Consider the following 26,150-nt stretch of genomic DNA (forward strand, 5'->3'; position numbering starts at 1 on the left):
TCGACAAGTTCTCAAATAAAGTTGTGGCTACGACGTCACTCGTCGATTTCAATTCAACCTCATTTCAACTGACTGAGTCTGGCTGTATCCCAAGAACTGCATAGATATATACATAAGTTGTTTTCAGCTCAGGCACACATGTTGCAAAAACCTATTTGAAGATGCGTTCTGCATTCTCTGGCAGGAGGAAGCACAGCTTAAGATGGCGTTTGCCATCCCTAGTTTAGGCACCCGTATTGAAAATAACTTACAATGTGAAAAGAAGCTGTTGATTGGTTCATTGGGGGCACCTTTGCAGTCAACCCAAATGTGTTCTGAGTCTGCTGAGCTGCTACATGAAGGACAGCCAATATGATGTGGTTCCCCCCCCCCCACGCCCAGGTGCTGTTGGACTCCAACTCCCATCAGCCCTGGTTACTCCAACCAATGGTCAGGGATGGTGGGAGCTGGCCCCCTCCAGGTATCTCTGTGCCTCACGCTGCAGCCCATGCCTTTCTGAACAATCCCAGCCTACACACCTCAGCCTACCTCTTGTGAACACAACCCACATAAGAAACGCAGGTTTCTGCTACCACACAGGCCTCCCCCTGCAGGTAAGCAAAGAGTGATGGAGTCAGCATCTTTTGCTGTTTTAATTTTCACAGTCATAATTACATGGGGGGAGGGGAACAAAACAAAAGAAATACATCCCAACAGAAACAAGTTAAGCTTCACAACCAGTACACCGTGTCAGACTAACGCTCCCCCGGAAGCAGCAGCCTTTTGTCTTCGGTTCCCCAGACATACGAGGCAAACCGCCAAGGGACTGGTGGGCGAAAGGCTGGGGGTCTGCTCTCAACAGGACCTCCAGATATTCCTGGGGCCCTGACTGAGCGAGCCCCCCTGGCTCAGCTCGAGGGGAGGAAACCTGAGAGGGTGTACACCCGCAGGCCGGGCCGCTGGTTCCTCACGTGGTGCCAGAGGTAGCGGGACAGGCGCTGGAAGCTGGCTCCACACGGGCAGCTGAAGTGGGCCGGGCGAGGGTGGCAGGAGCCGTGCCTGGCGAGGCCCGTGTGCCCTTTGAGGGACTTCCCACAGGCCGCACAGATGAAGAGGGCCTCCTCCAGGTGCTGCAGCTGGTGCCTCAGGAGGTGCAGCAGGCCGCGGAAGGAAGTCCCGCATTCGCACAGGAAGCCCCGCCCTCGGCGCCGGGGCCACTTCTGGTGGGCGCGGAGCTGGGATACCCGGCTGTAGCGTGCCCCACAATCGGGGCACCGGAAGCCCCACACAGTCCTCCTCCGTCTGGCCGGCTTCCGAACCCTTCTCCTCTTGGAGGCCCGCCGCCTGTGGCTGCTGAGGGGGCGGCTCACCGCCGCCATCTTGGGGCCCCTCGAGTCAGGGTCCACCTCCACCACGATGAAGTCCTCCTCTGCCATTGCCACCACTTCGGCACCGTAGGCCTCTGGGCCAGCCCTCCCATTTGCCTCCCACGGCTCAGAGGCCACAGGGATGCCGCCGCCCATGTCGTATTCCAGGTCCAAGACCTCAGGGTGGTCCCCCCCGGACGTGCCGGGGACCAGGCGGACAACCACGGAGCCTTTGGGGGAAAGGCTGGCGGTCGCCGGGGGTGACGGCTGCTTGTTTTGTTGACACGGGTTTGGCACGTACCCCGAGAACTGCACGGTGGCGGCCTGGGGCTCTTCCCAAGCCCCGTTCCCGTCGCAGGCCGGATCTGTGCTGTCCAAGGTCAATGCGTTCCCGTACGGGACGGTTATAAACTGCGACTCTTGGTGCAAAGGGACCAAGTGGAGGGTGGCCAAGTCCACAGAAGAAAGGTGAGGGTCCGGGTCCAGATACAGCGTGGATGCACCTTCCGAGGTCTTGATGATCACCTGCTGCATGGGGCTGGCCTCCGCTTGGCCGTCCATGACGGCCCCCTGCTCGTCCGCCTGGAGCAGCACAGTCCGGAGGAGCGTGCAAGGGTTCTGGGAGACCCAGCCGGCGGCGAGGGCGACCTGGTCCTTATTGACTCCGCCCAACTGAAGGGAGCTCAGGCTCACCGGAGCGTCCAAAATGGCCGCCTGCTCCTCGGCCCGGAGGAAAAGAGGCCGGAGGGCGTTGACGTTCCCCTGTCCGTCAAAGAGGGTGGCCTGCACCTCCGCCTCGTCGCCGTCCAGGATGATGATCTGGTTGTCGGCGTTCATGACCGCCGGCTGGAACAGGCCCCCCGCCACCTGGCCTTCCAAGATGGCCTCCTGCTTCTGCCACGGCTGCAGCAGGGCCACGCCGACGTCCCCGTCCAAGATGGCCACCGAATGCCCTGGGTGGGCGGGACCGAGCAGGCCCTCGGTGGGCGGAGCACTGGCAGCCTGCAGCTTCCTCTGGTGCTTGGAGGACTTCCGCTTGCCCGCCTTCTGGGCCCGGGGCGCCTGGAGCCTCTTCAGCTGCCCCGGAGCCTCCTGCGCGGCCAGCAGGCCGGACGCGCCTTTTGCTCCCAGCTGCGTTTCGGCGGGCTTGTAAACATAGGCGGCTTGGGAGGCGGGGGAAGTGGAGGAGGAGGAAGAAGAGGAGGAGCGCCTGCACCCCTTCCTGTGGCAGACCTTGATGCCCTTCCGCACCAGCTTCAGGTGCCACTTGGTGTGCCGGGCAAAGTGCTCTGGGTGCAGGAACCGCTTGCCGCACTCCAGGCAGCGCAGCTTGCGGGGCGGGGAGCGTGCGCGGGGTGGTGGCGCCACGGGCTTCTGCAGCTCCTCTTGGGCATGGTCCTTGAGGTGCTGGGCGTAGTGCCACTCTTCCATGAAGACCTGCAGGCACTTCTGGCACTGGTGAGCGCCGAACGCCGGGCTCCCAGGGGCGGTGGGAAGGCTGGGGCGCAGCGGGCATGGGTACAAGGGAGGGATCCATTTCGCGCAAGCGGCCGACCGGGCGGAGGGGGAGGCTGGCGGGCGCTGAGCTGGGAGGCGTTGAGCAGGCCGGGCCGGGCGCCGGGCGGGGAGGTAGAAGGTGAAATAGGCCTCCCCGTCGTCATCGCTGCTGGAGGCATCCAGGGTTTCCCAGGAGAGACAGTTCTTGGCGTTTTCCTGGTGGTGGAAGGAGAAAGAGATGTTAAGAGAAGATGTTAACACCAGACACCATTCCTGCTTACAGAAGTAGGCTTTGTTTGGAAAAATAGGACGTTGTTTGGAATGTGCTGATACAGAGGACCAAAGTTTCAAAAGGGAATGGGACATATATAAACTGTATTTAAAAGAATACTGTAATCATTTGAGTTCTTTGGCAGGCTTTCAGTAACTCTTGCAACGTTACAAAGACGGTGGATATTTTGGAGGGCCATATTGTGGAAGAACTATAATATGCAGTTGATTTAGACATATAAAGGGCCCACAGAGGGGAGGAGGGAAGTTGTAAGATTTGGAAGAATCTTGTTTGGTTTTAAAAGTTAAATGTGGTAAATGTGAAATTTATTTTGTAAAATTAATAAAAATTATTTCAAAAAAAATAAATAGAATGAGTTGATACAGAACGTAGCAGGCTATTAATATCTACATATGCTTTGGATAAAAAGACTACATCAATTTATACAGGGTGAGTCTTTTAAAAGAGGCCCCATGGAACATGTGTACTCTGTGTCCATGGGGCCTTTTTTAAAGGACTCACCCAGTATAACGGTGTCCAAACTTCTTTCAAAGAGGGCCAGATTTGATGAAGTGAAGGGCCGTGAGGGCCGACCAAAGGGTCAGCCAAAGTTGTTAACCTTTTTTAGGATTGAAGTTTAGGATTTTACCCACACGTTTTTGAGCTTTTTTAAGAGTTGAAGTTGTTAAGGGTTTTTTTTTTTTAGGATTTTACCCCAGGAAATAAACTGCCATAGGGGTTAAACCGACCAGTGAGCTGGATTAGGCCCCCAAAATGGACTTTGGACATGCCTGATGCATAAGAATGCATGGGAGTATATTACAGTGCATTTTTGCATGTATATATATTTTCCCGTATACACATCTTTGTTTTTCCCCTCCTCTCACTTCTCCCCCTTTTTTCTCCATCACTTTATTCCTTTATAATTGAAATACTTTCAATAAAAAACAACAACACACCAGACACCATTAAGCATCACATGCTACAGACACAGTTGTGCGCACGTCACAATTCCAAATTTGGAATGGTGGGAGGAGGAAGGGAACAGAAGACAAGTATTGAGCATTTCTCAATCCACTCAGCATTTCTCGATCTACTCAGGACTCTCTCTCTCTTAAGTTTCTAGCCTTATGGTTGCAAAATGCAAGGCTTGGCGGACTCTTGGGACACCAAAAGTAATTTTGTCGGATGGGATTTCTGGCAGCTGTGGGTCACTTGCTTTTCTGTTCTAAAACAACATCCCCAAGTGGTCAACAACAAAATCGCCGATCAAAATAAAATCATCCAAAAAAAGTCAAACCAGTTATAAAAAGAGAAGTAAAAGAAGCAGAAAAAGGAGAAAAAACTAAACATGTTTTCAAGTAACAGAATGTGATTAGAAAATGAATGTGAGAATCCCAAGCCTATGTCTGAGATCCTTGGCAGAAAAACACCTTGACCCCATGGGCTCTCCTGCCTAGTTTTAGTAAGTCGTGGGGAAAAGCGAGGCTTCTGCTGAAGCCCGGAGAATGCCAAAAGGTTTGTATGGAGCGTATGATTATATATCAGGATTTATACTGCAATCCTATGCATCTGTGGCCATCCAGATGCTGTTGGACCCCAGCTCCTGTCTGCAGAAGCCCTTATGGGCAAAGGCCAGGGATTTGGAATCTAACATCTGGAGGGCCACAGGTTCCCCATTTAACCTCTAAAAGATTTGGGACGGAGAACACTGCCTAGTTCAAACAATTCCTGAATGATACACTAGCCCACCACCTTGCTGAAGCTAAGCAGGCCTGGGATGGATCAGGGCCTGGATGGGAGACCTTAAAGGAACCACAGGGATTCCACCTTCAGTTCCATCGATGGAAGAAAGGTGGGGTATCAATGTACGTAAATAAATACAATAGACCATTTCCCCCTGAGAGTGGACTACGGCCTTGCTCTGCACACACTTCTGAAGAAGACCAAGATAAAAGCAAAGAGGTTGAATCCAGCTGTATCCAAAGTTAGTTCTATTAATTTCCATGGGTATAAGTTAGTCCTGCCCATTACTTTCAATGGGCCTACTCTGAGCAAAGCCAACAATGGACTCAACCCAATATTTAGTAGTGATATGCTTGTTTCTCAAACGAATCAAAGGTTTATTCTTGACAATCCTAAGAAGAATGACTGTGCAAAGCAAACCCAAGTTATCCCCATGTAAAAGATACAAGACAGTGACTTGCATTTAAGGCTACTGCTCAAGTTCATTGTGGGGCAAAGATCTGCATCACAGACTTCCAGCTCACTGCTCATGCTCTTCACCACTATAAGCAACAAGGCTTAATTTAGGGTAATGGGGATTATTTAAAAACCAGAATATTTTTACTAGTACAGTGGTGCCTTGCAAGACGAAATTAATTCGTTCCGCGAGTTTTTCTGTCTAGCGAATTTTCCGTCTTGCGAAGCACGATGTCGGAAAAGTTTTGGAAAAGCTTCAAAAATCACCAAAACCCCCCCAAAAGGCTACCACACCGCGTTCTATGAGTTGCTCCTCGAAGTCAAGTCGCAACTGTATTAACGGTGTTAAGAAAAAGGAAACAAACTTGCAAGACGTTTTTGTCTTGCGAAGCAAGCCCATAGGGAAATTCGACTTGCGATGCAGCTCAAAAACCGCAAAACCCTTTCGTCTAGTGAGTTTTTCGTCTTGCGGGGCACCACTGTACAGTCATACCTTGTTTGCTTCACGTTGCGGCTTTTCGGGTTACGAACACGGCAAACCCTGAAGTGTTTACTTCTGGGTTCGCCACGCATGCATGCGCAGAAGCAATCTGACACTTCGCACATGCGCTCTATTGTGTTTTGCACACATGCAGTAGCGGTGCTCTACTTACAGATTTTTCAGGGTGCAAATGGCACCCCGAAATAGATCGCATTTGTAAGTAGAGGTACCACTGTATACTTGATGCTCCATGTAACCTTCTGGGTTAGTGTAAGGTAAACAGCTGGCAAACACACAGAATTTAGACAAAATGCAAGATTGGGGTGAGTGGGATAGTACAGAGAAGAGTGCAGAACCCCAGGTACCCTCTGCCTCTCATACTACCCTCATAAGCCACACGTTGGTGCAGATCTATAAAGACGAAGCAATTTGGGTATCCCCACACCACAGGGAGAAGAGCTGAGACCCTGTTGCATACCAAGTGCAGAGGCAGTTCATCCAGAGACCCATCTTCCGTCAGTTCAATTTCAGCTCCAACATCCATCCCTGCCAAGTCCATAGCGCCCTGAAATGAGGAGAAACATCTTGAACGATCCTCGCCTTCTCCTGAAAAATCAGAATTCACAACTGCGGGCCGTGTCATATGGGAAACTGACAATGTGTCATATGGGAAACTGCCAAACCCGTGTCACCCCAGACAACGAAATGGGCCAACCTGCTGAGCTTGGGACAGTGGGGAAAGGAGAACAGAAAAGATGACTCTGCTGATCAATTCCAGTCGGGCCCATAGGGCAAGACTGAAAGAGGGACCCAGGAGTCCTAGATCTAGAGAGCCACCCATGCCGCCAAGGCCACAAGCTCTCATACCAAGCAGTTGCAGCTGCATTATTGGGCTGTAGAAAAAGTGCACCTTCCCCCTTTTCCATATAACTTTTGTTCCTAAGCAAACATGCAAGCTCCACCAATTCCAGGTTGCCATTTTGAGAGATTCAGCAGCAGCTTCTTGACAACTCATCGCAGTATCTGATTCCCAGCCTCCCTGCTGCGCTAGCCCTTAAGCCAGGGTGCCCCCTCCAATTGCTTTGGGCTACAACTCCCAGTCCCATCAGACGGGTGTTGTAGCACAAAACATCTGGAGGGAGCTTCAGATTGGCCAAGGATGCCTTGCACTCAAATGGAAACAGAGCCATGCACATTTTAGGGAAGGGCCACAGCGCACTGGTAGAGCATTTGCATGAAGGTTCAATCCCCGGCAGCTCCAAGGAGGGCTGGGAGAGACCCCCCACCTGGAACCCTGGAAAGTCACTGCCAGTGTAGACTGGCACTGGTCTCAGCGGCCCACAAGCTTCTTCCAGGTGGTCTACGGCTCATCTGCTAAAATGCAATTAAAAACCATGCGGCGTCTGGCACAGCATGTTACAACTGCTACAGCAAGCAGGAAAATCATTAAGCGGTCCCCCAAGACCCTCTGCAATTTTCAAGTGGTTGGAGGGGCGGGGGAGAGATATTTAGGAAGCACCAGTGCAGCAGGAGCTAGTTGGACCAATGTCCTGACTCACTAGAAGGCAGCTGCTCCTGTTCCTAACCTAGGAGTTCTGATTACGTGCCTTGAACAGCAGATCTGGCTGCCATTCCCACAATTAAAGCTCAGGAACTGCAGTTCACAAGCGTAACTCTGCAAAAACATGGAGGAGGCTGAATCCAGACTGTGGACCAGAGGGAGATCACAGGACCACCTAGCTCCTGCTGGGACAGCTGTATGAAGGTGTGCAGCACTAGATGGGCTCCTGCTTGTGGTAATGGTGCAGAGATCCTGGCCATGTGCTGCAGCTGTTTTTTTTTTTTTGGGGGGGGATAGGACATAACAGCACACCATCAGTTGATAAAGCAGTGCGCATGCCACACAAAACAGAAACCCAGGCCGCCCATCCCTCTTTTAGCTCCACTGGGACCAGCAGAATGAATGGCAGAAACCCCCACCCTGGGTGGAATGAGACTCAATGACAGGCAGAGCCAACTAATCCTCTAGCTTTGTCCCCCTCCTCCTCCCTGCTGAGAGGGCAACTCTGAGTCTGGGGAGGAGCAGGAAGCTGGCGGCCAGTGATTCCCCTTGGACTAGCAGTAAGTAGGAAGGCATGCAGCTGGGGCAGGCTGGAGTCGGTGGGGCAGCGCCCCATTCGAGCAGCCTCCGCTGCGAATCTATTCATCTTCTGCGTTTTATACAGAAGGGGCGAATCCAGGCCAGTTCCCCTTCCAAGCCCCGCCTAGCATCTAACCGCGGGCATTTTTTCTCTCCCTTGCAGGGATCGGGTCGCCTGCTGGCTGCGGGCGCGCCCCCTTCCCCCGGGCTGCAAACTTGCCTCCTTTTGCTCCAGTTCGACCTTACCAAGGCGTGTCCCGCAGGCCTCGCCGCTGCTCCGGGCCAGCTCAGCAGACCCTCCCGCATGGTGCTCGGAGGGCGGCGCCCCGGAGCATCCGCAAGAGCCCGCGCTCCGGGGAGAGCCCGCCGCACGCGACCTGCTGCACCGCGGCCGCTGCTCTTCCTACTGCGGCGGCCGCCGCCTCCCCTTTTGCAAGGCGCACGGCGACCGGCCGGAAACGAGCCCGGAGATTGCTGGGGAGGTGGGGGTGGCGACGGCGCAGAGGCTGCTGGGAGTTGTAGTCTTTCGATTCCTTTCCCCTTAACACTCCCAGCCAAGCGCTTTCGGATGACCTGCGGAACTCCCTGCCCCGTGCTCCGTCCCTCAGCTTAATGGCGCCGCAGGGTCGCCTGGGACTCACCACCCTTCGTGGTCCCGGGGACCTTTACCCCCCCTCCAAGTCAGGATGCTTCAAAGCCCGTGGGAGCTGAAAGGCACCCTGCACATGCTCTGGAAGTACTTGTAGAGTTGGAAGGGACCGCGAAGATCGTGCAGACCAACCCGCTGCGAGGCAGGAATCTTTTGCCCAAGGTGGGGCTCGAAACCTGAGTCTCATGCTGTGAACAAAGCTTCTTGGATGGGGCAGAGTCAAAGACACTCTGCACATGCTCCGAGGCACCCTTTTAGGACTGGTATTACTTATTCCAATCCAACTCTGAGCCCGAGCAAGGCTTCCGGGAGCGGTCTTTTGTTTTTCAAGGAACCGCAGGGCTGATCAGGCTTTACGAAGCTGTGGTCCATTCGGATTGAGGGAAAGGAAGGGTGTGAGAACAAAGCGAGCCTAACGTGGATAAGGCTGCTGCGAGTCTGGATCCTAGTTGGCTGCTCTTGTTTTCAGTCTCCACAGAATTCTTCTTCCCGGAGCGGTTTTTTGCTGCTAGTGCAGTATTGTGACACCCTCCCTCCCCAAAGGGGGCTCAAGGAGACGCTTGTGTGCCTTTTGTGAATTTCCACATTTGATTTGGATTTAGCTTAGATTGATTTAAACGGGGATTCAGGCAAATGCAGGAAGAAAAAAAGTTTTTAAAGTGAAGACATGATTGACCTGACGCAGCCAGGTATCTGAAGAAGTGTGCATGCACACGAAAGCTCATACCAAGAACTAACTTAGTTGGTCTTTAAGGTGCTACTGGAAGGAATTTTTTATTTTGACTATGGCAGACCAACACGGCTACCTATCTACTACTGACGCAGCCTGTAGCTCAGTGAGTCCCCCTACTCCAGAGTAAACGAGTTTATTGCACTGAATGCTGTATTGAATTAGGCAGCCAGGGGTTGTTTTTAGTTTTTTTGGCTACACACTTCTACTTATTTTTATGATCTTATTTATTAACACCACCAAAATACTCCCCTTCTGGCAAGTTCTAGTTAATAGCTGGGGGAAAAGTTTTGTGTTGTAATTATTATTATTATTAGCATTATTATTACTATTCTTTTCTGCTCCAACCATTACACGCCACTACCATTCCAGGTGGGAAGCCCCGCCTACCCCATTCGCCCTGCCTGGCCTTTTGCCTCGCTCTGGTTTCTCGCCCCGCCCCCGGAATGAGATAAATCTACGCGTGTTCTTCGGATTCTGACGCATGCGTACAAATGAAACTACTTCCGCAACGCCGCCTAGGCAAACGAAAGGCTCCGAAAGCAGCGCTGCAATGCACACACTTGCCGCAGACTGAGCATGCGTCAATCCAAAGCCAACGGCGCTCACCCGTCCCCGGAGCGAGAAATGACGTCCAGCGCATGCGCGTTGGCTCAAGCAACGGTGGCCGATGAGGTCCGCAACCCTGCTACCTTCCGAGATGCGCTGATTCGCAGGACCGCATTCCAACCGGCATTCAACGAGGTGTTATCGCCGCCTAAGGCTACCTTCTGCCTCAAGGGACACTCGGAGGATCTCTTTCCCGCGTAAGCGAGGCTGCTGGCTTTTACCGCCCCGCCGCTCAGGTATTTCTCTGGGACGGAGTGGGTAGTTCCGGGTTTTGCCCTAGTATCCATGCGCTGCACGTTAAAATGAGTTTGCGGTATCCATCCGCTGGTTGTTGGATCTTATTTTCCTCTATATCCCTCCGCTGTATACTGCATTAGTGACGTTAAAACCGAATTATATGAGTGTATCCCTCCGCCAATTAATATAGTCCCTTTGCTTGCCCACCCCCACCCCACGCCCAGAACAACAACCTATGGTTAGACCTTGCTTAGAAGCTATGACTTCAGACCTGGAGACTTTCCCTGTAAATGGAGGTGGTTAAATTAGTAAGTCGTGAGACACTCTGCACATGCTCAGAAGCCTTATCATTTTCATGTGCCTTCCATGCTCCATTGCAAAAATAAAAAGCAACAGCAACAGTCGTGAGACACTCTTCACATGCTCAGAAGCCTTATCATTTTCATGTGCCTCCCATGCTCCATTGCAAAAATAAAAAGCAACAGCAACCATGGTTTACTGTGACAATAACAAGCCTCCCCTCCCCTCAGGCTGGTATAGCCCTTGTTTATCTCCCAGCGTGGACATAAAGAAGCTAATGCTTCATGTTTTGATCATCCACATCATGCCATATTGTCCACGTTAAGCTCAGCGATGGTGTGTTTGAAACAAAGTCACTTCACACTGCGGCTTAGGGAACTAGCTTGAGTTTCAGCAAACCATAGTGACCTCTACATATTTTAGGCTGCAACTGTCATCACACCCAGTGCTCATGGGAGTTGTAGTCCAGAACATCTGGAGGGCATCAGGTTGGGAAGGATTAAACATAGTTTGGACCTAATGCTGAAGCCAAAACTGGTAAATCAAAAACTAGAAGCAAAAACTCCTGATCTTCTCGTGGCTATCACTGGGAGGGAGGCTAGGTTTATTCCAGCCATGCTTACTCATGGCTTAGCTTTATTCTATCTGGATGCAGCCATTGAGACAGATAGGTGTTTAATCTAGGCCAGTAACCTTAAAGTAATTTGCTGATCCAAGTCCCACTTTTGATCCCAAACTGCAACATAGTGCCAGGTTCAACACTCCCTTCCTTGCACTTGGTCACCTTAAAGTGCAAGCCGGGCCCTTATATTTTTAATAATTGCATGGAGGAGGGAATTTTGATAGGTACAGAGGAGAAAATGTTGCGCCTACCGGAATGTATACAGCACAGCTCTTTAAAGATCAAGGAACATTTACAAACATTTATATGACGCTCTTCAGCAAAGCTTCCAGTGGTTTGCGAAGCCAAAGAAAAATTCTGAAATCAAAACAAAGTGCAATAAAATTACAGCATGCTAAATGCATTAGAAATCCTAAGAGAATGGAAATGCTTTTGCACGGCATCCAAAAGATAACAGTATTGGCACTAGGTAGGCCTTGCTGAAGAAGGGAATTGCACAGGCAGGACACCACCCTTGAAAATCCTTACCTTGGATGACTGGGGGCACTTGTAGAGAGCCTGCAGATATCCCTTTAATACAAGGACACGTTTGGTACAGGAACAAGGCTTCCTTCAGCCTTGGCATCTTATCACCCTTCCCCTGTACACATCTGCTTCTGTTTCACAGCATCGTAGTATAAATAGAATTTTGGAGTTGGAAGGGAGACCAAAGGTCATCTAGTCCAACCCCCCGCAATGCAGGAATCTCAACTAGATCATCCATGGCAGGTGGCCATGCAGCTTCTGCTTAAAAACCTCCCAGGAAGAAGAGTCCACAACCTCCTGAGGGAGATTGTTCCACTGTCAAGCAGCTTTTGCTGTCAGAAAGTTCTTTCTGATGTTTAGTCAGAATCTTTTTTCTTGAATTCATTGGTTCGGGTCCTAGCCTTACAAAAAACAAAACACCACCTTTAAAAAGCAACAACAGTGGTGCAACTCACCCAATGGGTGAAGGCAAATGATCCAGCCCAGCGCTGAGTGGCAGCCGTTGTTCTTAAGTCCTCAGGTAGGGTCTTTCCTAGTCCTGCCTTCGTGTTTGGTTAGTTCTGACATGGATGGAACCTGAGGCTTCTCTGCATCCTCTTGCTGAGCTGTGAGCCCACCTTGGAGCAGGTTTCAGGGCCTGAGGCCTTTGAATTATGGCCCAAATTCCTATATCTCAAGAGGTATGGATTATGCCTTGGGAAATGGATGGGTAGGTTTGTGGTTGAAACTCGGTCGACTGAACTTTCAGAGGCAAGGGAAGAATATTCGATTCCAAGTTGTACTTCTGGTCTTCTGGTTTTCATGACTGATAGTTTACAGAGGAAAAAGCAATTCCCACTCCCTGTTGGTTTTTGGAGCATTCTTAATAATCAATGCATGTGTGGGCATTGCACATGCTGCTTCTCAACATTCAGTCACACCCCAGCGTGACCAAGAAACAACCCAGTGAAGGGTTGTTCAGGTACGGTAGGTATAGTTGAATCCAACCCTCAAAGGCTTCTCAGTATCGCCCTTGATCTGGAAAAGGGACACCTTCTTCTATACACATATTTTACACCTCAGCCACGTTCTCCCAAGCTGAGACCCCAGGCAAAGGACTCATGATCACAATGTAAATAGGAAGAGAGGCTTTGGCAGAGCCCTTTTCCTTTGTTATATTTCTCTGCTCTATGCTTGCATCTTTCTGACCCTTCCCCAAAACCTTCTGTTTGAGTGTCTCTTAGCATCCTTGCGGAAACAGGTGACAATTGCTGTTTATGTACTCAGACTAAAGTTTGTTTCTCAGATATTACTATTATTTATTCAGCTTCTTAACTTGTCTTTCCGCCTCCCAGGTCCTGCTTCCACATGTCCGAGTCGGGGCACAGCCAGCCTGGGCTGTACGAGCGCCGCCGCCGCTGGAACCGTGACAAGGAGCTGGGTCACCAGAGCCTGTCTGGGCCGGGCCGGGATCGTGACTATGTCCCCTGGGATCGCGAGCGAGACCGGCGGGTAATTTCCATGCTTTGGCTGCGGTGGGAATAAGGTGAGGGAGCGACGTGGGTCCCCAAGTTGACCCTGTTCTACTCCTTGTAGGACCCAGTGGATGAGCCGGCGGGAACCGTGATGCAGAAGACACCCATCATCCTGGCCAAGCCACCTGCAGAAAGGGTAGGTTGGGAGACAAAATGCCAGCACGCTGTGGCCTGGTGGGCCTTAGTCCCCTGCTCGATCCCATGGTTGCCCTCTGAAGAGGCCAGTAAGAGCTCCTGTGGCTGCTCTGGCTTGCTCCTGAGCAACAGGCTTGCCAAGCAAAGCTTAGCAGAAGTTATTGATGCTTTCGGTCATCGACAGTTGATATATAATAGAAAACTTAGAGGTTAGCAGCTAGGGCTGGGCTATTGTTGAGTTTATCATTTATTTATTTTTCATTTCTTGTATACGGCCCTTCAGCCAAAGATTACAGGGCGGGGGGTGGGTAGGTGGGGGCCATTGTTGCTGTTGTTTTTTGTGTCTTTATTTTCGATTTTGTGATGTGGGAATAGTTTTGTGTTTCTTAATGTTTTATTTGTTGTTTACTTTTGTTCGTTGCAGTTACTTATTTCCCCCATGTTGTCAGTCGCCTTCAGCATGGTTTGAACTGTGCAGAGGTGGGGTGCATATAAAATTATGTACTCTGATCCACTTCCTCGAGAGGAGTATTCTATGGACTTCTTAGCTGCCAATTCTTTCTTTCCTTACCTCTCTGTTTGAAAAGGGATTGGGGAGAGAGAGAGAGATTCCCTCTTCTTTTAATTTCATCTTCTCTGTGTGAATTTCCCTTTTAGAAGTTACATAGGGTGAGGTGGAGGAACAAGGAATCTGGAGTGTAGACACTCACAAGAGAAGGGACTCCTCTTTTCCACCCCGGCTGTTTTAGATAGCACAGAGGTCGGGGTGTGTGTCACATGCCCAGCTCTGGAAAGGAGGCAGTGTTGCATTTCAGCCAATGAGGCTGTGCTCCCGTTTCTGGCCGAGAGAGATGTTGGATTTCGGCCTCTGTGTCCTCAGCCTCTGTGTCCTCACAGTCCAAGGGGACCCCAACCCCCACTCCTGCTCCAGCGCCTGCCGCCGCCCCGGCCATAGAGAAGCCCATTGTGCTGATGAAGTCACGGGAGGAAGGCAAAGGTCCCGCGGGGGCAACGGAGACGTCCGCTCAGCCCCCCGCTGCTGTCGCCAAGGTGGAGAAGGAGGGCCAGCGCCCCACGCAGCCGGTCTACCAGATCCAGAATCGGGGCATGGGCTCAACTGCACCCAGCAGCGTCATGGACCGTAAGTCACGAGAGATGGCAACTTCCGGAGGTGTAGCCTCATTGGCCTGTTCCAGACTAAAACAATGTAGAGACTTTGGGTGCTGCAAAGGCCAGCTGTGATTAGGAGAGAAGGGGCATGGAGGAATTTATAGGGCCCAATGCATTGTCTACCCGCTGCATCAAATACAGTGGCACCTCGGTTTAAGAACAGCTTAGTTTATGAACAACTTGGATTAAGAACGCTTCAAACTCGGAAGTAGGTGTTTTGGTTTGTGAACTTTGCCTTGGAATAGGAAGATGTTTCACTTCCTGTTGAGGGTTGTTTCATTTGTAAATTGAGTCCCCCGCTGCTATGGGAAAGCACGCCTTGGTTTAAGAACGCCTTGATTTAAGAACGGACTTCCGGAACGGATTAAGTTCGTAAACCAAGGTACCACTGTAAAATTAACCAGTCTAAGGCCCTGATTTGTAATACACTCCCATGAGAGACAGAGTGCTAAGAAGCACCCCTGCCAGTCAGGTATGCAAAGCATCTCAAGAGTGTCCCTCTTTCACTTCTCAGTGTAAGATTCTAGTCCACTGTGTCACCGGGCCTCGTGAAGTGTGCTTTGGAGAATTGGCCAACATAACTGAATACAGTGGTACCTTGGTTCTCAAACTTAATCCATTCCAGAAGTCCGTTTGACTTCCAAAATGTTTGAAAACCAAGGCACAGCTTCTGATTGGTGCAGGCTCCCTGGGAACAATAGCCGACAGCCGCATTGGATGTTCGTCTTCCGAAAAATGTTCAGAAACTGGAACACTTACTTCCGGGTTTTTGGCATTTGAGTACCAAGGCGTTTGAGAACCAAGGTACCACTGTACATCCAGCACTTTGTGTGGCCACCCAAAATAAAGGCACCGGCATCAACCTGAGAGGGTGACAACGCAATCCAATGCACATCTGTTCAAAACTATAAGTCCCATTGAGTTCATTGGGGGTTAATCTGAGGTAAGCGTGTAAAGGATTGAGTCCTGAGTTAAGATGCCTAGATAAGCCCTCGCACAACAATGGACTGACACTCTGGAATCGCCAGCAACTCAGAAAGTTGCACCATTTCTGACTCGGTGTCCATTCCATTTGCATTGCTGTAGGATGGTGGTGGGGCTCTGGGCAGCGTGTTCACTCCTCTCCCAAGTCACTGTTGCCCACTCTCTTGCGTGCTTTGCACATTTGCCCAGAGGAGTTGCCACTTGTCATTGCTTGCATACTCGAAAGGGGGTGACTGAGCAAGCAGTGATAGGAGGAGGAAGAGTGGCAGGACCAGGAAACTCCGGAGGGTGGCAGCAGGTACTGTGGGCCTCAGCAGATGCACAGTTATATCTGTCCCTGATACTGGCCCTGTACTTACCGAGCAAAGGGAGCTCCAACCTTTGCGAAGTGCTGTTAAATGGGAAGTCCCACGCATTGTGCTAGGCACCGATGGAGAAATCTTGCACATATCCTCTCTTGGGTGTATGTGCTGTGCCTTCACTTTTAATCTGGCGGTGGGGTGGTTCCTAGGTGTAAAAAGTTTGGGGAACACTGTGCTAGTCCCTGTGACTGGGGACGGATGGACTTGGAATTGTGTGGGAATGTCTGGCGAAAGTTCAAACAAGAAGTAGGGCAGAGCAGAACTTGGGGAAATCAGACTCGCCTTATGAAATGCCATTGCTGTTCCTAGAAAGAGCTGCAATATTTAATGGGGAGTAAATGGGACTTTTGAAAGCTGTTAATGATCACTGCCCGTATTTTGCTTATGGGTTATTGGAATGACTTCACTGGAATGCGTTGTTTTGTTCCGTTAGGCCATTTTCACTTTTTTATAAGCTGTCTGGCAACCTTTTTTTATTTTTGCATTAAACAACTAATCAATTAAATAAATAATGATGCACTTAACCTTTATGTGGGACTTCTCACCTGGCCCCTGTTGACCTCTGACCCTCTTGCCATTCCAGCTGTGGTTGGCCAGGCCAAGCTGCTAGCCCCGGAGAAGATGAAACACAGCATCAAGCTGGTGGACGACCAAATGAACTGGTGTGACAGCGCCATTGAGGTACTGTGAAAGTCCAGGGGCTTCCTACTGGCCATCTTTCACCTGCACCCCTTCCTCTTCCTGCAGCTTTCCTGCACTCTCCCAGTAATCCCACTTTATAATTGCTCGGCACTTGTTCTGTGATCAAGTATGCCTGCATTGGAGATGGGTTATTTCCCTGGGAACATTTCTCCGCGCTGAGAAACGATGGTAGCAATACCTAGATAATCCCTCTCTTTAAAACTCCTGTGATTTGTGTCCTAGCTGGTTATGTTTTACAAGTGTTTTTCCCCCTCTGTCCCACATTAGTATCTCCTGGACCAAACAGATGTGCTGGTGGTTGGGGTGCTGGGACTGCAGGGCACAGGAAAATCCATGGTGATGTCACTGCTCTCTGCCAACCAGCCTGAAGAGGATCAAAGGTAATTTGGGGGCTTGGCTCAGGGGAACCGTTAACCACAACTGCATAGTCAGACTGTTTAATGGGTGATGAAGGGTTGGGTGATGAAGTTGAGAGAATGAATAAGGAAAGTAGTTGGGGAGACTTCCTCTGTTGGGAGATCCTCTTAGCTGTTTAGGGGGTGGGGTTGCCTGAAGATGCAGGGCAGTGCATTTTGGGCATGCTGAAAATAAAGCTTTGAAGATTATCACCTTGTGATTTTGATTGGCTGGAGACATTATTTGACGCTGATGTAGCGGTACTAGAAGCCTTAAGCCAAATAACTGACCGATTCAAGTCAATATGTAACATTCATCCTCCACCTCCTCTTAATGGTTTTTATCCCCTATCCCCTCTGCCCTTAAGACTCCTTCATCTGTTTCTCATTTGTGTACTTAGAATCTTTCCTTCAACCACCTTGTCTCTGAGATATCTGCCCCTTAGATTCTCTACATCCCAGAATCTCTTTCCAGCCCTAAAGCTTGCCGTGTCGCCGTCATCATCAATTTATTCATTGCCTTCTACGCAATCATCTCAATCTGATATACAGTCATGACAGTAAAAACAGTTAAAACACAGCCTCATGAATCTGTTCCTGTCCCCAGTATCTAAATAAGATTATAATCCCTGCTAAACTGACAGCTTTTCTTTCCCTCACACTGACATGTGTGGCTGCAGACATTTTCTCATCTTTTTTTTCTTTTAAGCACTAGGAATGAACATTGCATGCCTTCGCACCAGCTCAGCCAGTCAGTGATCAGTCTTCACTGCCACAAGCGGAATTCAATATAGATTTATCAACTCTGCTTTGTCTTTCCTGCCAATCCTTTCTTCCAGAACCTATGTGTTCCGCACTCAGAGCCAGGAGATCAAGGAGCGTGGGGGCAACCAGACCAGTGGCATCGACTTCTTCATCACCCAGGAGCGTATCATCTTCCTTGACACTCAGGTCTCTGCTTTGGTCATCTTTCTGCAATTGCCTCCGACTATCTTTGGAGAATTCTCCATGCAACTTTCAGTAGACCCTGGATGGGTTTAAATGCCAGACCTTCATTGCCTTGCCCCAAATACCTTTGTTGAAAGATCTGTTTGTTTTTGTTGTGAGATTGAAGCTTATTTAATCAAGGCAGCTAATCTTTAAGGCAGTTTATAACACTTCTCTTCCACAAGACATCTGTTACCAGAGTGTGGTATAGCAGGACAGAGTAGCTAGTCCAGTCTGGAGAGCAGAAAGTGATCCACTGGGTTTGTTAGATGGGGTACAAGAAAGGAGAGATTGGAGCTATGTGAGTACCAAATTTGTTGAGCATCTAGGTGAGTGAAGAAGGACAAAACGAATAAGAATACAGTGGTACCTTGGGTTAAGTACTTAATTCGTTCCAGAGGCCTGTTCTTAACCTGAAACTGTTCTTAACCTGAAGCACCACTTTAGCTAATGGGGCCTCCTGCTGCCACCGCGCCACCAGAGCACGATTTCTGTTCTCATCCTGAAGCAAAGTTCGTAACCTGAAGCACTATTTCTGGGTTAGCGGAGTCTGTAACCTGAAGCGTATGTAACCTGAAGCGTATGTAACCTGAGGTACCACTGTATAAATTGGTCACATTCTCAATTCACAGGATATAATGCTTCATCCATGAGTTGTTGAGAAGGAGGTAGCATCATTCAGTAGGAAAACCTAGTGTCCTAGGAAAGGACTAGCTTTAGCTAAGAAATGAGGACTGACAACAGGGTAGCCTCAGGTTGGAAACTAGGGTGAACAAAACCCTCCAAAGGCTTTTTCCTTTCTCTCTCCCTCTCTGTAGCCCATTCTCAGTCCCTCCATTCTAGATCACTTGATCAACAATGACCGCAAGTTGCCTCCGGAGTATAATCTGCCTCATACCTACGTTGAGATGCAGGTAGGGACCATTTGTATGTGTTGGGTGATGGTGGCGGATGTGGATGTTAGGGAATAAGCTGCAGAATCTTCACCTGGCAGGTGATGGGGGTGAACCTCCCTATAGAGACAGGTAGCTCCCCTGTCCCTTTGGTCCTCACAGTGCTAAGGCATAAGTGAAAACAAAGCTGGAGAAATGGGGAATTCCTGCCCTTTTCAAGCCAGCTTCCTGGCTCAGTTCTGTTATTTTCTGTAATCCTTAGAAAATAACTTGCTCTCAATTCTTTTTTCATTGGCCTTGTCCCTTCAATAAACTCATCTGACCCCATATAATGCCAAAGGATGTTTCCCACCAAAAGTGCGGCTGGTTTTGAAGCATGGCGCTCTCAGCACAGGAGCAAAGGTGTCATTTGGCCTGCATTCTTGAGAGCATGCTCAGATCAAAACCTTGTACCCTGAGATCCCAAGCCCTGACCTGTCTCCTACACATATCTGCTTTCCTTCCAGTCCCTCCAGATTGCTGCTTTCCTCTTCACTGTCTGCCATGTGGTCATTGTGGTACAAGACTGGTTTACTGATCTGAGCCTGTACAGGTGAGACATGCTAGTCACACAGCTGTAGGAAACAGAAGAGTCAAACCAAAGGCCCTAGGCCGGGCTTCCTCAAACACGGCCCTCCAGATGTTTTGAGACTACAATTCCCATCATCCCTGACCACTGGTCCTTCTAGCTAGGGATCATGGGAGATGTAGGCCACAAACATGTGGAGGGCTGAGTTTGAGGAAGCCTGCCCTAGTGCCTCAGGGTCAGGAGTTAAGCCCCTTCATTTTTCTGCTGCCTAAGCAAGAGGGCTGGGCATAATCTTTCCCTTCAAACCTGAACCTGAATTCTACATTTGGGTAGCATGCAACTTGTTCCCAGATGTGGTGATTTTGCTACCTCTATAATTTAATACAAATAAAGCATAATTTCTTTTGCATCTGGGAGCTGCAGAGAGGTGCCATCTATACCGGACGCTGAAGATATGACCCTCTGGGCACTGGGAATTTTACTCAGTCGCTAAGATTTCATTAGGCATTGGATTTGGGTGTCTTTTAACTGGAGATTACTAGACAAAATATAAGTCCTCATGTTCTTTATATATGCTGTTATCAGTAAGTTAAGGGAATTGATAGATTTCAGATATGCACTTGGAAGTCCTCATTTTGTTTTCTCACCTCTGAAGTTGCGTGGATATATTTAAAAATTCAGAAATTTCAAAAGCTTAATTGCAGGGCTGATCTTGAGGAAAAATTTGCAGTCTTGAAAATGGATTTTTTCTTTTGGTGACTCCCCTGTTTGTTGGTACTTAAAATCCTTGAGAAACACCCAGTATTTCCAAAAAGTTGGTATTTTGTGCTATACATTTTGAAGCGGTCTTGACAAGAGGAAAAAATGTTTGTTTTGTATTGTAAGTTCTGAGTGTATGTCTGATAGTGAGGGGCTGATTGGGTTTGGTCCATTTCAGACAGTACAGGGATATCTGTTTCTGTGGGTACTAACTGCCCATCTTAATGCCAACCAGTAGGTGCTAGCCCAGTAGCTCTGGATGAAAGAAAAAGAAAAATGCCTCTTTCACCTTCATGCTTCCATTGGCATCTTTAAAGCTGCCCCAGCTATTTGTGCGCTCAGAAATGGTATCACTTGGTTTCCCCCACAACAGCAAAATTTTAAAAATGGCCAGTAGCAGAAGATCCTGCAGTATTTCCATTCTCAGCTAGAGGTGGGACAAGGTCTATTCAGACAATGCTTCATCTTACTTATTCATTGCAAAATATTATTCCTAGTCTTCAACCGCTGCTGGCTTTTTGTTGCAGGTTTTTGCAGACAGCTGAGATGGTAAAGCCCTCCACTCCGTCTCCCAGTCACGAATCCAGCGGCTCCTCTGGCTCGGATGAGGGCACAGAATACTACCCGCACATTGGTACGAAACAGCATAAGCACGTCTATTGGGCTGGATCAGTGGCCTGTCCCATCCTCACCCCAGTATCCTGTCTCCAAGAGTGATTGCATCTGGCAGGGTCCTGCGATGGCCTACAGCCGACACGTGCTCAAAGGGCCTCCCTAAAGAAAGATAAAATTATTTCTGGGTACTCCCAACAAAAGCAGCAACTGGCAGCCAGGCATAGCAGCAGTTCTAATTTTCCACCAGACCCCCAATTCAGGGCATCGTGGAAATTTAAGTGGCCTCTAGCCATTTGGTGCTGCCTGGATCACAACCAGACAATGTCCCACCAATAAAGGAGGGAGCTCTTTTTCCTGGGCCTCATGACACCTGGAGCTGGCCCTGGGATCTGGAGTGGGCAGTGGGGTAGAAAGCAAAGGATGGTGGGGGGTAGAGGCAGAGACCCAAGGGCCGGAGAAGGAATGGGATGGTGAAAACAAGGGGCAAAGCAGAAAGAGGCCACCAACGGCATCTTAGTTGGCGTTTCCTTGTTTCCCCATCTCTTCTCTTGAAACACAGCTGAGGTTCCCCAAGCTGCAAGCTTGTGTGTTTATGCAGCGTCCTTGTAGACATGGCAAAATAACGCCCACAGCGGTTAACAGCTGCCAATTCAGAAATCTGAAGAGACAACTCCTCTTCATTTGAGCGCCACAATTGGATGAAGTTCTGGTTTAGGGTGGGGATGGCCCTATTTATTCTTGTTTAGATTTGAACAATTGGGACAGGCACATTTAGGACATCTGTAAACCTCTCTCTCTCTCTCTCTCTCTCTCTCTCTCTCTCTCTCTCTCTCTCTGCCTAGTTTTTCTCCAGAACAAAGCCAAGAGGGAGAACTTCTGCCCTCGGAACCTGAAGCAGATGCACCTGGTTATTGACAAGATTATGATGCACTCTCACCTGAAATATAAGGGTAATGTGCCTTTTCCCAATCTATTTGAAAGGCCAGATTGTGGAGCTTAAAATAGCTAGAAGATGAAGCCTGCCGAAGGAGGCGATGTAGAGACTTGGGCTTTCTCATACATACCAAATACAACAGGTTGCTGACCCAGTGTGCCAGCAGGCAGCAATGACTTCCTGCCTGCCACCTCTTAAGCCCCGGAAACCCAGAAAATCGTATTTCCTGTTATCTCAAGACAGTTCGTCTGCTTAACCACACTATTTCTTTCCACCAGGCACCCTCTCCATGCTGGAATGCAACATATTTCCTGGCCTTCCTCAAAGTTACCTGGACTCAGAGGTCAACCTGTTCTTACTTCCATTTATGGACAGCGATTCGGATGATGCTCTGCCCAGGGCAGGTGAGTAGCTGGAGCTGTGTCTCCAGCCCTTTTGCTTGATATTTAAACAGGTAGAAGGGCTGAAGCCCCCACTGCCTTCTGCCTCTGGGCAGCTTCCTCTTCAAACTGGTCCCCAACATAAATGAATCCACATTTAATATTTAAATCACCATGTGAGCAGGTAAGGGATGCATGCTGATTGACTCAAGCAAGAGAGCAGGGCTGGTGCTCAGCAGCCATTTCTGGTATTTTGATTCATTATGAGTTTGTATTGAATGGCATTGTTTGCTGAACTCGTTTTCTGCTTTATTTATACACTGCCATGCTTTAGATATGATTACAGCGAATTGCAATGTCTGCTGATTTTTTTATATTGCTACTGCAAGCCACCTCGAGCACAGCATTGTTGTTTGAAAAGGCAGATACAAATACTAAATCAAAACTGAAAAAGAGAAGCAATGCACAGCATCAGTCCTACATCAGTCTTAGAAATGCTTTCACCTGCCTACCATTTTCTTTTTCATATGAATTAGCTGCAGGTGGCTCCTGGGTGGAAGATGGGATGGGGATGGCAACAGGCTTAGCTCTTTTGTGCGCTCAGAATCCTTCCCTTCCAGCGATCTGCCAAGTTAGTTCTCTCAAAAAAAGAGCTTAACGGGATGCGGTGGTATTCCACTTTTACTCAGAGTAAACCCATTGCAATTGATCATGTCTATGTTAGGTCCATTAATTTCAGTGGGTCTACTCTGGGTAACTTGGGATGCGGGTGGCTCTGTGGTCTAAACCGCAGAGCCTAGGGCTTGCCGATCGGAAGGTCAGTGGTTTAAATCCCTGCAACGGGGTGAGCTCCCGTTGCTTGGTCCCTGCTCCTGCCAACCTAGTAGTTCAAAAGCACATCAAAGTGCAAGTAGATAAATAGGTCCTGCTCCAGCGGGAAGGTAAACTGCGTTTCTGTGCGCTACTCTGGTTTCACCAGAAGCGGCTCAATCATACTGGCCACATGACCTGGAAAAACTGACTGCGGACAAACGCTGGCTCCCTCGGCCTCTAAAGCGAGATGAGCACCGCAACCCCAGAGTCATTTGCGACTGGACTTAACTGTCAGGGTTCCTTTACCTTTTCTTTTACTTTGGGTTGAAGATAGGCTTTTACTAGAAGAACAGTTGGGGTGGGGAAACTGCAGGAAGGGAAGGCTTTAAGAGCACATTTCATTGCCTACCCTGTTTAGCCAAAATAGCAGAATTATGTTGCATTAGTGATTTAGGTTTCTGCATGGATTGCATATAGTTCTGCCCTGATATGAGGAATTGCAGCAACCCTGGAGCACAGAGCAAAATCCATCCACTGAATTTCCCCCTGCTGCTCCAAATAACACTGCAACTTGCATCCCCAGTGTGCTGGGCTGGGGGCAGGTTTGGATTATGTGAAGGTGTCCCTCCATCCAGCTTGTGCCTGTGGAATTGGTGCCAGTTTAGTTTAATCCACTGAAAGCCTCCAAACACGGTGTTCCATGAGGGGCTGAGCCAGCCCAGTACCTCTTGGCTTTTCAGGCCAGTGCAGCAATTTGCCTGCCCTTCCAACCCAGCCAGATGCGGTGATGGCCCCATCATGGCTTGAACTGTCACCTCAGTTACACCAGGTAACAAATCACTTGCTTGTTTTTTCCTCGCGGGATCAGTGTTTTTTTATTATTTGATAGGTTTTTTTTTCTCTCTCTCATTACAATTCCTTTTGGAAAAGGGCTGTTTACATTCTGGTGAAGGCTCCAGATGCCCCAACGGATGGAGTAACCCACCTGTCTTCCTTTCCTTTGCAGCCCCTGGGAGCAGCCCCCTCTTCTCCCTTCTGCCTGGGTACAAGGGGCACCCCAGTTTCCAGTCTTTGATTGCCAAGCTTCGGAGCCAGATTATGTCTATGTCCCGGCCTCAGCTCTCCCACACCATCCTGACTGAAAAGAACTGGTAAGAGAGAGAGAGAGAGAGAGAGAGAGAGAGAGAGATTTTGGTGGTTGAAGTAGCATAGGAGAATAACTTAAGAGGGGTCTTAACTTGGTGGGTTGCAAGGCCCATTGAGCATCTGATTAGCCATCCATTCTCGTCAGGCAAGTCGCTCTCCCCGCTAATGATTTTATGTAATTAAATAACGTTCCAGCTTCCCCATCTGGCAAAGTATGCTTCTGCTTTCAAAAGCCATAAACTTAAACATGTTGTAAATTACTAATTGCTCCCAATTAGCAAGAAAAGTTTGTTTTCACAGAGATAGGAACCTGTGCATCAGACTCTTTAACTGGCAATTCTGAGATGCATATACTGGACATTTTGTGATGTCTAAAAGTACCGGTATGTTATTCTGAAGACTTCCGCTCAGAACAGAGCAAAAATTGCTGTATAAGGTGTACCTCGTCCTTTGAAGTGGCTCCATCTTAACCTTTTCATGTGATTTAAGAGGATTTTAAACCTAGGGGTGTGAGAGTCAGGAATGCCTCTACTAAAAACACAGTGTGAGTTTCACTGCATAATGAAAGCTGCCTCACTCCTGCGAGTGTGCATTCTCTCAGTCTGTTGTGCACTATATAGATCACCCTCAGGAGATGCAAGAGGTAAATTTGCCATAGTAAATGGAGTTGCGGGCAGTTGGGTAGTGTTGTGAGCCACAGTGCATTTTAGAGGGGCCCCAGTCACCCTTACGTAGGAGTGAAAAGCCTGCCCTTCTCCTGTTCTGGTATGCCAGAGAAAGGGCTGCCAAATTTCCTTTGCATGCAGGCCCACTGCACAAGTGGATTTCAGATGTAAAATCTGCCTTTGAAGAAGCACATTTTGTATATTAAAGCAAGCTTCTAGCTCTCCTGCACACAGAAATTTAGAAATAGGGTGTGGCTGACAAAAACTTGAAAACCTGAGTTTTCTCTATGTCAGGCATGGATTCTCTACCCTGTTTTCCTTCCTTCCTTCCTTCCTTCCTTCCTTCCTTCCTTCCTTCCTTCCTTCCTTCCTTTGCATGCCTCGGTTTTCTGGGGTTTTTGTATCTTTCCAGTGTGCTCCTTCTCCCTTGTTACTTGCTTCCAAAAATTTAACACACACACACACACACACACACACACACACACACACACACACATATCTGAGTATCTGCCAGTTGAAAGTAGAAATAAATAATATACGTATGCAGATTAACTTGCCATAACATTATGGGTATTGTGAGGCTATTGTGGAACAGAGCAGGTAACTCAGTAGGGCCCAGTTTGCCTCTGGGCTGAAGCTGACTGCCATGTTCCTTTCCCTCTCCCGGGCAGGTTCCACTATGCAGCTCGCATCTGGGATGGTGTGAAGAAATCCTCTGCTCTCTCCGAGTACAGTCGCCTGCTGGCCTGAGCGTGACATCCTCGCATTGGTAGCTGCCAAACAGCAGCCAGGCTCCCCCCACCCCCCAAGCTGGGTGGGCCAGGGCATCTGAGCCGGCGTCCAGAGGCACAAAGCGACGTGTGTCTCCCAGAGAGGGAGCTGTAGGGGGTGGGCACTAGCCCTCCTTCGGTGATGCTATGCAAGTTTCAAGGAGCAGAAACACAGGATTGGTGTGCTGTCCCTACTGGGCCACCGTACTGCCTGCCGCCCAGCATGGGTCTTGCTCCGTGTCTCTTAGGGCTCCGATTCCCACCTACGTGCAAAGACGGGAGAGCTCTGTATGTCTTCTCATGGGCTGCAACTCCCTCCAGAAAGCAGAAGTCAGTGTAGGAGTTATGACAGAACCACCAGTAACCACCTCCTACCCTTCTAAGCAGGAAAAATAATATCTCTGCAATTGCAGTGGTGGGTCAGAGCAAAGGTCAGTGGGGAGCGAGAGTTGTTGCTTTGTATATGTTGAGACAGTACTTCCCTGTAGTCAAGTGTGTTGCTCATAACCTTCCATTTTGAGGGACGTGGACCCCGGCGCATCTCCCCCTCCTCAAGTCTCTGCCCCTTTCCTCGATCCAAGCCTAGCTTTCTTGTTCCTGCAGCAATGTGAGTTAAGAGTAACTTCTCTTTGGAGAATATGACATTCTTGTTTAATAAATTGTTCGTCCCGTTTCACGTTGTGTGTGGCTTTCCCTCCCAAAAAACGCCAGACTGCCTCCATTGTTAACAGTATCTCTAGTGTGGGTAT

At 49.2% G+C, this 26,150-nt stretch overlaps 2 protein-coding genes across 9 annotated transcripts; one reads left to right on the forward strand and one right to left on the reverse strand.

Annotated features, from left to right (window-relative positions):
- Positions 1–613: 613 nt before the first annotated feature.
- LOC310712377 (uncharacterized protein) lies at positions 614–10,227 on the reverse strand. 6 transcript variants are annotated; one of them, XM_083515344.1, is made up of 3 exons: positions 10,009–10,227; positions 6,276–6,362; positions 614–3,059 (listed from the first exon to the last, which is right to left on the reverse strand). In XM_083515344.1, exons 1-3 carry the CDS (start codon positions 10,210–10,212, stop codon positions 888–890), a joined length of 2,463 nt encoding a protein of 820 aa, XP_083371470.1. In that variant the 5' UTR covers positions 10,213–10,227; the 3' UTR covers positions 614–887. The 6 variants fall into 6 exon arrangements, with proteins under 6 accessions (XP_083371470.1, XP_083371474.1, XP_083371471.1 ...); XM_083515348.1 differs by having other exon boundaries at positions 9,926–10,044; XM_083515345.1 differs by lacking the exon at positions 10,009–10,227 and adding an exon at positions 9,707–9,908.
- SMG9 (SMG9 nonsense mediated mRNA decay factor) lies at positions 10,021–26,077 on the forward strand. 3 transcript variants are annotated; one of them, XM_083515360.1, is made up of 14 exons: positions 10,021–10,161; positions 12,944–13,100; positions 13,185–13,259; positions 14,156–14,399; positions 16,358–16,455; positions 16,744–16,856; positions 17,711–17,822; positions 18,677–18,772; positions 19,258–19,343; positions 20,606–20,712; positions 21,536–21,643; positions 21,906–22,031; positions 23,827–23,971; positions 25,303–26,077. In XM_083515360.1, exons 2-14 carry the CDS (start codon positions 12,957–12,959, stop codon positions 25,379–25,381), a joined length of 1,533 nt encoding a protein of 510 aa, XP_083371486.1. In that variant the 5' UTR covers positions 10,021–10,161; positions 12,944–12,956; the 3' UTR covers positions 25,382–26,077. The 3 variants fall into 3 exon arrangements, with proteins under 3 accessions (XP_083371486.1, XP_083371487.1, XP_083371488.1); XM_083515361.1 differs by lacking the exon at positions 10,021–10,161 and adding an exon at positions 10,383–10,470; XM_083515362.1 differs by lacking the exon at positions 10,021–10,161 and having other exon boundaries at positions 13,048–13,100; positions 14,139–14,399.
- The last annotated feature ends 73 nt before the right edge of the window (positions 26,078–26,150 follow it).

The sequence above is a fragment of the Podarcis liolepis genome, assembly GCF_965112155.1.
Source record: "Podarcis liolepis genome assembly, chromosome: 7".
Lineage (NCBI taxonomy): Eukaryota > Metazoa > Chordata > Lepidosauria > Squamata > Lacertidae > Podarcis > Podarcis liolepis.